Genomic DNA, 14,509 nt, shown 5'->3' on the forward strand with positions numbered 1-14,509 from the left:
TATATATATATATATATATGTGTGTGTGTGTGTTTATGTAGCTGATTGGCTGTTTTTACATGGGCAAGATGACAAAATGCTGATACGCTGTACCACAGACATGTTTAGCTCATGCTGTCAGAGAAAAACAGACATTAAAAAAAAATGGTGGTGGTGGCGGTGACAGGGAATGATGGTGGCAGATTTGTTTCTAGATTGATTTGGAATTTCAAATACTGCATTGAAACTTTGGAAGCAAGCATATCTGCGTTTCTGTATTTCTGAGATGCATTTTTATTCAGATTGTAACAATTGCAATCATAACTTCAATGACAAGGAAACTGACGTGTCAAGTGTTCGATCCTCACCAAAGTTAGCATCAGAAATGTAATGCAATATCTTCACCCCAGGAAATAGGAGCATTCCTTTTGACAACTATTTTCTTTCACCATTTTGCTTATTATGCTTTTTGAGTCAAATTGAGGATTTTGCTTAACTCTAGTTTGTGTTTGCACTTAAGTTTGCAGAGCTGAAGTAGTTTTTAGACTCAAAGAGACAGCTTTAATCTTTTGAATTAAGTTTCTGCAGTTGTTGTTGTTGCTATTATTGTTGTTGCTTAGCTCTAAGCACAGCCATAAACAAAGCTATGCCAGCTGCCAAATCCAAATCCAATGTATTTTCTGTTATTTTTAAGATGGCAGGGTCTGATTTGAGGCAGATTTAACTGCAATTTTAAGCAGATTGAATGACCCCATTGTGCTGGTGACTGTGTGGTTGCTACAAATACATAAATAAAATCCTTAGAGATTACAAGGCCATGCTTTTCCAATAAGTTTTAAATGTCTTAGCTGTGTTGTCTGCAACTTTGAACAGATATGCCGTATCACTGGGTGTCATATGTGATGGCCAAAAGGTTTGGTGAGGTGAAGGGATCTGGTTGTGAAACATTTCCTCAGAGACAAAAATTCTAACCCATACAGGCATGGAAAAGTGAATGTTAAATGCTGGTGTTGACAGCATCATCATCATCATCATTTAACGTCCACTTTTCCCAGCTTGTATGGGTCAGTTGGAATTTGTTGAGGCAGATTTTCTATGGTTGGATGCTCTTTCTGTTACCAAACTTCACTTGCTTGTAAGCAAGGTGATATTTCCCATGGCCAGGCACTTTTTTTCATGAAAGACTGGAAACAAAAACATCACTTTTATGATGGTGAAACTCATTTACAACCCTATCATGTGATGTCAAAACAAAGGTACATACATTCACATATATATGACAGGCTTCTTTTAGTTTCCTATTTCTTTATTCCCCACAAGGGGCTAAACATAGAGGGGACAAACAAGGACAAGCAAAGGGATTAAGTCGATTAGATCGACCCCAGTGTGTAACTGGTACTTAATTTATTGACCCCCGAAAGGATGAAAGGCAAAGTCGACCTTGGCGGAATTTGAACTCGGAACATAACGGCAGATGAAATACCACTAAGCATTTCGCCCGGCATACTAAAGTTTTTGCCATCTCACTGCCTTCTTTTAGTTTCCATCTACCAAATCTACACACAAAGTTTTGGTGGGCCCAGGGCTGAAATAGAATACACCTCACCAGGATGTTGTACAGTGGGACTAAACCTGAGACCACATGGCTAGAAAGTAAGTGTCTTAACCACACAGTCATGCCTGTACCTCATTGACTATTATTATTATTATTATTATTATTATTATTATTATTATTATTATTATTAAAGCAGTGAGCTGGCAGAATCATTAGTACGCCAGGCAAAATGCTTGGTGGCATTTCGTCCAACTTCATGTTCTGAGTTGAAATTCCATCAAGGTTGACTTTGCCTTTCATGCTTTCATCATCGTCGTTTAACATCCGCTTTCCATGCTAGCATGGGTTGGACGATTTGACTGAGGACTGGTGGACCAGGAGGCGATACCAAGCTCCAATCTGATTTGGCAGAGTTTCTACAGCTGGATGCCCTTCCTAACGCCAACCACTCCGAGAGTGTAGTGGGTGCTTTTATGTGCCACCGGCACGAGGGCCAGGCAGGCGGTACTGGCAACTGCCACGCTCGAAATGGTGTATTTTACGTGCCACCTGCACAGGAGCCAGTCCATCGGCACTGGCAACGATCTCGCTTGGATGTTTTACTGGCAATGGCTTACTGGCTTTCATGATTGATGAAATAAGTACCAGTTATGCACTGGGGATCGAAAAATTCACTTGCCCCTCCTCCCAAATTTCAGGCCTAGTGCCTTTCGTAGAAAGGATTATTATTATCGTTTTGTTGTTGCCATTGTTTGTGAGTCTGAAGAATCCAGTGTTGGAAGACTGTTTTTGCAGTATCTGTATTTAGTATCTTTCCTCTGCACTATTGTTTTAATCAGCACCACCTATTATGTTGTATTACTTACAATTTTATTAATTTATTTATTCTCACAGTAAGTTTCCTCTTTGTTTTTTTTGTTTTGTTTTATTTCTTTTTTTTTATTCCATTTATTTTAAATTCCATCTGTTATCTTTCCATATCTCTTTCATCTATGAAAATATGTTTTTGATATCTACATGGGGGAATTTTTCCTTGATAGTGTCTCTTGTTGTTATTCCTGTTATTCTCTTTCTTGTTGATTATTCTTGCACCGCCCTTCCTCTTCTCTGCGGTTTGCCAATTTCCATTTATTTTCATGTCTTTTGGTGAGGAGAGGCGTTCCTTTCACTAGTTTATGTAATAGACTGTGTCAAGAGAATTTAATATAATCTCTTTCCTTACTCCCCAGTTTACCAAAAAAGCATGTCTCTACACATGATACTGATTTTTATTAAGAAAATATATCTTTTTTTGTTGGGTGTTTCTTTTTTTTTATATATATACTGGAGTATCTTGATAAGCCTTCTGTCTCTTGTCTAAGTCTACCGCATTGTTTTTGTTAGTTTCTCCCTTCCATTCACTGCTTTCCTATCTCACCCACTGTCTTTCTAATTTCCTATGTCTCTTGTTTAATCAACACCCATTTGTATTCTATTACTGTGCCTTCTGTGTGTGTACATGTTTATATATATATATATAGATATAGATTCCGTTTACATATTTGTTTTGCAATGGCTGATAGTTAGCAAGGTGAGATACACATAAGAAAAAAGAAAACAAAAGACCACTGATGAGGTCACAGAAGTGTGACGAAAGAACTCTGGCCGAAATAGGATTAATGTAATATAATGTAATATAAAGCTGAAGCAAATTAACACCAAATATACAGTGCGTGTGTTTTTATTGGCTAAACTGGCAATATGACCATCCCCAAGTACAACAACATATATCATCATCATCATTATCATCATCATCGTTTAACGTCCGCTTTCCATGCTAGCATGGGTTGGACGATTTGACTGAGGACTGGTGAAACCGGATGGCAACACCAGGCTCCAATCTAAATTTGGCAGAGTTTCTACAGCTGGATGCCCTTCCTAACGCCAACCACTCAGAGAGTGTAGTATATATAAATATATATATATATATATATAAAATCATCGTCATCAATGTTTTACGTCTGTTTTAGCATGGTGGCCATGAGTTAGATTGCATTTCTGAGGCAGTATTTTAATGGTTGGATCCCCTTCCCGTTGTCAACCATTTTAGCCACCATAGTAGAGATTACTTTGCAAGTGACTGATTCAATCAAAATAAAATATGATATGTATCTCTATGTACAGTTGCAGCCAAAATTTTGGAACATTTATTTTAAAAACTAAAATTGTTATACTCAACTACAATTCGACTCAAATATATACGATGTACATATTTGGGGGTTTTAATATAAAAATTCTAATTTTCAGACCTATGTTCCAAACTCTTGGTCATGACTGTATGTACACACACACACACACACACAGAGATTTGTTGGATAACAATCCAGAGAAGTACTTAATACAAATGTAGACTATGGTGTTTATTTAAGCCGCTCCAGATGGCCCATTACTCTGGAATTATCATAATGTGCCACTGCTTCTTCAAAGAAGCTTCATTTGACTTAAGAAGTGGTGACATTCCATGAAAATTCTAGAAAAATAGGTCACCGAACCTGCGTGTGATATGATGTGATCACATGTATTTTATTTCAGTGTGTCTATACTGGTGCCACATAAAAAAAAACATCTGTGCTGGTGCCACATGAAAAGCACCAACACCAGTGCCACTTAAAAAGCACAGGTGCAGGTGCAACATATATAGCACTCAATACAGTCTAAAGTGGTTGGTGTTAGGAAAGGCATTCAGTCATAGAAACCATGCCAAACAAATAATTGGAGCCTGGTGCAGCTGTTGGGCTGACCAGCATCGAAAATGGACACTAAATGATGATGAATATGATGATACACACACACACACATGCACACACATGCACCCAAGGACAGTAAAATGGAGTATAAAAAAAAACATATTGGTTACATATAATATGCTATAATAAAAGTGAATATAATATTTTTGAATGTGTTTTTAATGGTTTCAATGAATCTATCAAAATACAATCACCATGTGTGTATCTGTGTGTGTGTGTTGTGTGTGTGTATGCACGTGCATGTCTGTTTGTTCTTTATAAATCGTATTTCGTAAAACTAATCTCATATTTCTGTCTGTCTTTTAATTTTTTTTTTTTTTTTTATATCCCAGTTGTATATATGTCCGCTCATACTTGGCATTGAACTTCTATTATTTTTTTTTTACTTCTCTTCTAGATACATCCGTGCTCAAAAGTGCAACGAGAGATTGTCACTGACTGGCGACAGCAACCTAAAGAAAACCAACAGAGATGTTTGGTAGGTGTCAACAAGCTTCATTTTTATGAATTAAAACAAAAAAAAAAAAAGAATCATATGGAAAAAATGATTCCTCTGTCCACTTTTCACTCTCCAATAAAAATTTTCACAACACAAGAAAGAAAAAAAAAAAAGCTTAAAAGTGATTCTCTTTCTTTAAGCACCCCCTCTCTCTCTCTCTCTCTCTCTCTCTCTCTCTCTCTCTCTCTCTCTCTCTCTCTCTCTCTCTCACTCACTGCTGTTATGTAGCACCCTCCAGTGAACAGAATGTGTATGTCTCTTATTGTCAAAGACCTCACTCTGGTACTGTCCTTATGTGAATATATTGAAGGGTAGGTAAATGCAGTAAAAAGGGGTCACTGAATGCAAAAGTTTCTAAGTCAGAGAATAGTGTTTGGAGTGGGCACTTCTCTGTGGTGCTCAAGGTGATCTTGAATCTCTAGGATTCCTCAATTTGCTCTTTAGTATTAAGAGGAATGCAACATCACCATTCTTCATTATTCATATGCCAGTATTTCACCTGCTGCTACTTTCTGAGTTCAAATTCCACCGAGGTCGACTTTGCCTTTCATTCTTTCGGGGTCAATAAATTAAGTACCAGTGAAACACTGGGGTCAATGTAATTGACTTAATCCCCTCCTGCAAGCGGCCCTTGTGGCAAAAATTTGTATACCATGTGTACTTCTATTTCATGTTTTTTTTATTGTTTTTCTTTTGTTCCTCATTCAATCTTCTGTATAAATCACCACCCTGTTTTACATCCCTTTATATTATTCCTCCTAATCTGTCACTCTCATGGTAGATAAAAGAAATTATTATTATTAATATTATGAGTGGAGGCACATGGCTTAGTGGTTAGAGTGTTGGACTCACTATTGTAAGATTGTAGTTTCGATTCCTGGACCAGGTGATGCATTATGTTCTTGAGCAAAATACTTCATTTCACATTGCTCCAGTCCACTCAGAAGGCAAAAGTGAGTAATACTATGATGGACCGGTGCCCCATCCAGGTGGGGAATATATACGCCATGGAAATTGGAAAACCAGCCCTTATGAGATTACATGACTCAAGAAAGAACTTTACTTATTATTATTATTATTATTATTATTATTATTATTATTATTATTATTAAGGGTATGTACTGGCAACATTATTAGCATGTTGGACAAAAATGCTTAGTGATATTTTGCCTGTCTTTACAATCTGAGTTCAAATTCCACTGAGGTTGACTTTGTCTTTCATCCTTTTGAGGTCAATGAAATAAGGACCATTTGAGCACTGGGGTCAGTGTAACTGACCTACTTCCACCTCAGAACTGCTGGCCTTGTGCCAAAATCCAAAACTATTATTATTATTATTAGTAGTAGTAGTAGTAGTATGCAGGGAACTGGCTGAATCATTAGAACTTCAGACATAATGCATTTATTGACATTTCTTCCAGATTTATGTTCTTGTTTCAAATCCCACTGAGGTCAACTTTGCCTTTCGTTCTCCACAGGGTCAATAAAATAAAGCACCATTGAAGCACTGGAGTTGATGATAATGACTAACCCTCTCTCCTCTAGATTGTTGACCTTTTACCTAAATTGAAAACAGTTGTTGTTGTTGTTGTTGTTAATGTCATTTGCCAGTACCAGACATCTGTAACACAGCTCCTAAAAGAATTGGAATTTTGTCACATTTCGTTTAATAGACTATTTGTATTTTTTCAGTGAGGTTGGTTTATTGCATTTTGGAACCTTTGAGTATCCACACTATTTGCCTAAGGGTAAAAAAAGATAAAATATGGCTTTTGGACATAGGTATTTTCTTTTGTTTTATAAACTTTCATTTACTTGTGTAAACAATATGGCTCCTTTGTCTGGAGTAGTGGTAGGAGGTAGTAACTGCAAAGGATGTAGCAGCGTATGTACTTCCTAGGTTTTTAAAGAAAATTTCATTGAAAATTATGAAAATAAAAACACAGACTGTTATAAAAAAAAAAAAAAAGGACAAGCAAAGAAAAAAAAATTTATGACAATTAGACTAACAAATGGAATTGCAAACACAAACATTGATTCTCTGAAAAATACACAGAAACACACATAAACGGACATATTTATAATGTAAACAGAGACTGGCAATAACCAAAATTTGTATAATGCAAACAATAGCGAAAATAGCTTTGCCAGTGTTGTGAGCCATTGAGAATCTGTGAACTTAAAGCCATTTCCTACTACTGCAACTACTCGAAATTATAATGCAGTTGAAGTATGTCATGAAAAACTTTGTCGTCTTGCCTGAAAGTTCTATATAAGAAAAAAATGTAAGGAGAAAAGTGGCATACCTCGAGCTTTCAGTGTACCCCTAGATGAGCAATTGAAGAAAGCTGTGACTAATGTGTAGGTGATGCAGTTTCCGTAAACCAGGACAGAGCACATATGAATGTATGCTTGGTCTCCACAAAGAGGAAAGCAATATGGCTAATGTTGTTAGAAATGCAGAAAGAACAGCTGTTACTTGTGTGGTTATAAGAACTAATTGAGGAGAAGTAACAGCAGAAGGCAACACCAGAACTTAGAAGCTACTATTTCCAAAATATCTCTGGTTGCAACTCTGAGAAATAAATGGTCAGAGGACTTGTCTCATCCTTGGTGTTTGGAGATGATGAGAACTAGGAAATCAATGACCAAGAAACAGAAATACCCATTCCACAAACAGCACAACCTTGTCATTGCAAAACAATAGGATGGTACTGCTCTATAAATTTACAAAGGTAAAAAACACCTTTTGAGCGTGACCATTGCCAGTCCTTTGTGACTGGCCCTCATGCCGGTGGCATGTAAAAGCACCCACTACACTCTCGGAGTGGTTGGCATTAGGAAGGGCATCCAGCTGTAGAAACTCTGCCAAATCAGATTGGAGCCTGGTGCAGCCATCTGGTTCGCCAGTCCTCAATCAAATCGTCCAACCCATGCTAGCATGGAAAGCGGACGTTAAACGATGATGATATGATGATGTAGTTCTACTCTGCAAATTTTCAAAGGTGGGAAATCCTACAAGTTTCCACTGTAGTTCACTATTGTGATGATGAAGTGAAAATAATGAGAATTAAAAAATATGACATGTAAGAGACATAAAAAGAATTTCACCTTCATAGAAATTATATGAGAATCATAGTTCTGTGAACAAGCAATGTGGCCCTGAGATCAAAAATGGGCATTTGGAAGTGTTATTTGAGGGCAATGTCCTGACTGAGGAAGAAGAAATAAGTGGAATTTTAAGAGAGATTCTGACAATAGGATGTTTTTGAAGATTACACTGATAGGTAATGACACCAGAAGATAGGTGACAATTTGTTGAGACAGGTTCCTCTAATGGACACTTGCATGGGAAAGTGAACATAAAAATAAAAGTGATTTTAGCCAGTTAATGAAATGGCTTTTCTTTTACTTTCTTTTCTTTTATTTCTTTTACTTGTTTCAGTCATTTGACTGTGGCCATGCTGGAGCACCGCTTTTAGTCAAGCAAATCGACCCCAGGACTTATTCTTTGTAAGCCGAGTACTTATTCTATCGGTGTCATTTGCCGAACCGCTAAGTTACGGGGATGTATATATATATACATACATATGACAGGCTTCTTTCAGTTTTTGTCTACTAAATCCACTCACAAGGCTTTGGTCGGCCCGAGGCTATAGTAGAAGACACTTGCCCAAGGTGCCATGCAGTGGGACTGAACCCGGAACCATGTGGTTGGTAAGCAAGCTACTTACCACACAACCTGTCCGGCTGTAAAGAGTAAAGAAATATCCAATATTTTGTCTCTCTTCAAACAATTGTGATGTCTGTGAGTGTCTTTTCGGTTCAGCAACCAAGGAACCTGTAAAAAGAAGATGTCTCTCTTTCTCTAGAACAGTAGTTCCGAAATTTGAAATCCACCTCCCTTCCTTAGTTGGGAGGTCTTTGTCTTGCAAGCTACTTGCTAACCCCACTGGTACCCTGTGAAAAGCACCTGTGCTGGTGCCTTGTTAAAAGCACTTGTATTGGTATCAGGTGCCATATAGAAAGCACCCATGCTAGTGCAATGTAAAACGCACCTAGTACACTCTGTAAAGTGGTTGGCATTCGGAAGGGCATCCTGCCATAGAAACCATGCAAAAAAAAACATACAAATGGAGCTGGTGTAGCTCTACTGCTTGTCAGCTCCTGTCAAACCATCCAACCCATGCCAGCATGGAAAACAGATGTTAAATGATGATGTTGTGCTCCATAACATGTTGATGTTCTGTGAAACATAACATGTTAAATCAGAAAAAATAATAATTTCTAATTTAGGTGTAAGATCAGCAATAGGGTGAGCTAACACTATCAACCCCCAGTATTTGATTTGAACCTTATTTTATTCAACCCCAAATGCATGAAATGAAGAAAAATGCCCCAGTGGGATTTGAACTCAGAATATAAAGAACCAGAACAAATACCACAAGGCATTTTTAACTATGATCTGATGATTCTGTCACTACACCACCCTTATGCCATGAAAGTCATAAAATTATATTTATAATATCTGAAGACCATGAGTTGAAATTCTAAATGTATTGTCTGTTAATTATTTTGTTTATTGAATATAGAAGTACTTTATAATTTTCTGTTGCTTAAATTATTTATATTTATAGGTTAAAATATATAAATACTATCTTTTGTATACATATTTTTCCTATTACATTTCATTTATCTAGTAGAGATTAGTTTTTAATAATCAGTTCTGTTAGCAGCAGTATAACAACTAACTCGTTAATTGTTTTCCTGTTCCACTTCCTCACCTACCTTGTCGCCTATTATTATTATTTTGTTTTTCTTTTTGTCCAGGTCTTGTTTTTATAGTGTCACTAATTAGCATGTAATAATGCTTATAATTATAAACATTGCAAATCTTAGTGTAAAGATGGATTGAAGATGAAATGTTTTTTTTTTTCTTTCTTTTTTTTTTTTGTTCCTCTCCACTTCTCCAATGTCTGCCTCTGAAACGTTGCTTTGTCTCAGGAGCTGAGTTGCTAAGAGACTGCATTCTACTCCTGAAGACATAAATTAATATGTAAATAAAAATAAAAATAAAACCCAGAAAAATGCGGGCTATAGAAAAGGAAACAGATTGGGAATAGCGGCAAGGCAAAACGATATAATGTTTGTTTTGCATTAGATCGCTGGTACTATTGTTGGTATAGCTGTAGTAGTAGTAGTAGTAGTAGTAGTAGTAGTAGTAGTAGTGGAGATGTGGAGGTGGTTTTGGTTGTCATTGAGTAGAATCTGATCATAATCTAGTCCGAAGCAGAGTTAACCTTTTTTTTACAATAGATGTCACCGGTGTCGTGAAATGTTGCCGCTGAGAACTGATGAAGGAATATATTCCGGTGCCGTTTTAGTTGCTTTATCATTAAGACTCTTTTGATAAGTCGAGAATGTTTTGATTGAAAATATTTCCACTGCTTTGTATCAATACTGCCTCTACACCTCCACAGCCACCACCATCACCAGCGGTGGCAACAACAACAGCAGGCCTAGAACCGTTAATTGCTTCCACCAATTCATGCTATTAATTTCTCAACACTGCAAACATGTAAAGCAATGTTTTCGTTTAGGCTTAATATTGCCTTTCTTAATTAAAGAGTGATTAGAAAAGACCAGCGGGTTTCATATGAGAGTAGGATGGGTGGGGAGTGGATTTTATTTTTGTGTCGGGAGATGGGACATTTATTTTCTTGTGTAATGGTCATTTTCTTTTATTCCATTTTTTTTTCCAATTTTCTATTTGTTTTCATATTATTATTTTCCTTCTCGGGGGCTGTTTTCATTTCACCTCTTCTTTTGTTTCCTTTAAGGAATCTCACATTATACAAGTGTGTGTGATGTGGTGTTGGTGCTGAAGATGTGTTGTGCAATGTCATTTGAAATTCCTTAACTTTGGTTAATTATAACAGCTGTATCAATTTCTGTGTTTGAGAGAAATAACTACTCTTATGGTCAGTTGGTGACGCAGTGATTCCAGTCCTGAAGTGTTCTATCTACCTACATACTTACCCACCTGCTTTTTAATTATCATTCTATTTCTCTTTATCTTTTACTTGTTTCACTCATTGGACTGCAGCCGTACTTGGGCATTGCCTTGAAGTATTTGGTGGAATATATCAACCCCAGCACTTATCTTATTGGTGTTTTTTGCTGAACTGCTAAGTTACAGAAACTTAAACAAAACAACGCCACATTATTTACATTTGATGGATATTTGTCCTCATCTTGTTTGCTGTTAACACAATGTTTTAGCTGATATACTCTCCAACCTTCATCAGGTGGTTTGGAGAATTTTCGAACCTGGGTTCTCATTCCTTAGGTATTTTTTGATGTTATTATTATGGGCATATGGCGTAGTGGTTAAGATCACGGGCTACTCACACCAAGATTCCGAGTTTGATTCCAGGCAGTGACCTGAATAATAATGATAATAATAATAATAATAATGATAATAATAATAATAATAATAGCATCGATATGTGCATCTCTGATCATAAAAAGGAGCAGTGGGGGAGCATCATAGCCATGTGTCGAGAGGAATTCTTTGGTGTTTGAATAATTCACCTCTGGAAATATGGGTGTTTCATTTATCTTTTAACAACCCTTATTCAGGGACATTTTGAGTCGGAAAATTCAAACTGGGCCCTACCTGCAAGTTCATGTGCTGTTTATTTTGTTATGAGATTGCCATGTCATGCACATGTGGTAGTGATGCATGTGTTTAGTGTACCCATATCAGATGGGTGGTCATGAGGGGTATATTGGGCTTTGTATATTTGTACCCCAGCATCACTTTGATGGCACATGCTGCTTTCTCACTCAATAATAATAATAATAATCATCATCATCATCGTTTAACGTCCACTTTCCATGCTAGTATGGGTTGGACGATTTTAATGAGGACTGGTGAACCAGATGGCTATACCAGGCTCCAGTCTGATTTGGCAGAGTTTCTACAGCTGGATGCCCTTCCTAACGCCAACCACTCTGAGAGTGTAGTGGTTGCTTTTACGTGCCACCGGCACAATAATAATGATAATATTTTTAATAGTAATAAATAAATAAATAAAATTAAAAAACTGTATCTCTGCTCAGCAGTCTTGAAACACCTGGGTTTTGATCTGGTACATTGATCGAGTATTCATGGAAAAGATTTTATTATAATCTTGATGCTGTAATACCTTATATATTTTTTTATGTTGATCAGTGTAGATAAATCAGTGCATAAATATTGACTAATTGTGTTCTCATCATCATCATCCCACCACCACCACCACCACCACCACCTCTCTTGTGCATGACTGAACAATGTTCATGGTGATAATAGTATCATCCATTGTTAAATAATGCATTACCACACCTTGTTGTTATGCCATTATGTATGTTCATGCAGAAAGCAAACTTGTAAACGTGGTCTAATGGGTGTAGGCATACCTGTGTGGTTAATAACTTTGCTTCGCAATCATGTGGCTTCAGGTTCAATCTCACTGCACACCACCTTGGACAAGTGCCTTCTGCTATGGTCCCAGGCCTCAATCAATATCTTGTTTTTTATGTGCTTGCAAAAAAAAAAAAAAGACAAAACCAAATGAACAAACAATTTAAATGAATGTTATTCATAAGTTACATTCTTTATATTCTCTCCATCATTCTCTACCTCCCTCAATTTCTCTCTCTCTTTTTCACTATTTATTTTCTATGCTGTCTATCATGCCCCCCCTCTCTCTCTCTGCAAGTCCCTCTTTTCCTTGCTCTCTCCCTCTCTCCACCTCTCTCTCACTTCTGTTTCTCTACCTTGTCCTCTTCAGTCTTACCAAACACATACACAATCTGATCCAGGTTACTTATTTCTCACCCCACTCCAGTAGAATCTCATTCTGCAACATTGTTATTGGTAACATCAGGGAATGAAACCAACTCAAGTTGATGGAGAAAGATGTTTACTAACAACTGTTAACCCCTCTTTTGTTACATTGAATATTAAAGCAATTTGTCGATAGTTGGCAAAGTCAGAGAGGTTTCACTTCCCGGGGATGCAACACACTGTAACAGTTCACTTGCAGAGTCATCCCAGCGGAGAAATGGTGTGTACAAGGATTCCACAAAATTGGTAGAAATTGGTAGAAATTGGCAGGAAAGCTTGCAGAATGGGCAATAAATGACAGTACTTTCTGTTTCCTGTATGTAAAATAGGCATGGCTATGTGATAGAAGTTTGCTTCTCAACTACATGGTTCTGGGTTTTAATCCCTCTAGGTGGCACCTTGGCTAAGTGTTCTCTGCTATAACCCCAAGCCAACCAATGCCTTGTGAGGGGATTTTCTCGACAGAAATAGAAAGAAACCCATTGTACGTGTGTGTTACTGTCTCTTTGCCTTGATATCATGTGACAGTCAAATGAACGTTACCATCATGAAAGTGGTGTCATTCATTCATCTTCCATGAGTAACATGTCTGGTCATGGGGGGTGGAATACATTGCCTCTCATGGAAACAGTTGAGGGTGGGTGACAGGGAAGGTGTCCAGTTGTAGTAAATGTACCTCAACAAAATTCTATCCAACCCATTCAAGCATGGAAAACTGTTCATGAAAATGATGATGGTGATGCTAGTCCTTTTACATAAGCTTTGGTTGTGGATAAAAACCAGTTGATAGGTGAGTGGGGTCTTTTGGGGTTGTTGCAGTTGTTGTAGGCAGTGTTCTTCCCCTTTTCTGTTGTAGTGCAGCTAAATGTGAATCATTTGGGTGATTTGAAGTTAGGCATCTTTGTTTGGATGATGGATGTGAAGGGACATGCTTAATGCTCGTTGTGTTGATTAAATTTTTGCTGGCGATGTAACATGCTAATCATATGCAAATCAGTTCTAGCAACTTCTTTTATTAACCAGTAAAAAAAAAAAAAAGTGTGTATTATGTTATGTGAAATGTGGAGAATTCCAGAAAGTACCCCACTATCGAAGATGAGTCAACTCAGGTCCCATGAATCAAGTGCACATACATGGAACTGAGTGTATTTTATCCCTGTGCAATAAAGGTTAAGAATATAGTTTTGGTCATTAATTTAGCTGCCTTGGATGAATCAAGATTGAAGCACAATTAGTGGCAAAGACAGATTGTGTAAAACTGCAGAGCTTTAACTAGTTAGCTGACACGAAGGGTCATAGGGTCTCGGAGGTGGGGTGAACATTGTGTATTGTATTATGTGCTGGGTATATGTGGTAAAGCCAACTGAACCTATACTAATATATTACTGATATTAAGGCAGTAAGATGGCAGAATTGTTAGTGTGCTGAGCAAAATGTTTGCCGGCATATTTTCCAACTCTTTACATTCTGAGTTCAAATCCTGCTGAAGTCAACTTTGTTTTTCATACATTTAAGGTCGATAAAATAAAGTTCTGGGGTCAGTGTAATTACCTTGATCTCTCCCCTGGAATATATTGGTATTTTGCCAAAATTAGAAAGAAATGTATTTGGAGGTATTTATCTTGCCAGTGGCACAAAAAAAAAAAGTCCCCTGTACTCACTGTGGGGTGGTTGGTATTAGGAAGGGTATCCGACCATAGTAAACATGCCAAGGCTTGACACAACCCTGTGGCTTGCCAGATCTTGTCAAACCACCAGACCCATGCAAGCATGAAAAACGGGTGTGTGGTGGTGGT

The 14,509-nt window shown here is 37.4% G+C and overlaps 1 protein-coding gene across 1 annotated transcript in view; it reads left to right on the forward strand.

Moving 5' to 3' along the window:
- LOC106869332 (nonsense-mediated mRNA decay factor SMG5) overlaps nt 1–14,509 on the forward strand; it is a 116,931-nt gene that overhangs the window by 59,501 nt on the left and 42,921 nt on the right. The window contains exon 5 of the mRNA XM_052968429.1: nt 4,718–4,798. Within this exon, the coding sequence (XP_052824389.1) occupies nt 4,718–4,798 (81 nt within the window). The remainder of the gene's footprint in view (nt 1–4,717; nt 4,799–14,509) is intronic.

Source organism: Octopus bimaculoides, chromosome 6 (assembly GCF_001194135.2).
Source record: "Octopus bimaculoides isolate UCB-OBI-ISO-001 chromosome 6, ASM119413v2, whole genome shotgun sequence".
Classification (NCBI taxonomy): domain Eukaryota; kingdom Metazoa; phylum Mollusca; class Cephalopoda; order Octopoda; family Octopodidae; genus Octopus; species Octopus bimaculoides.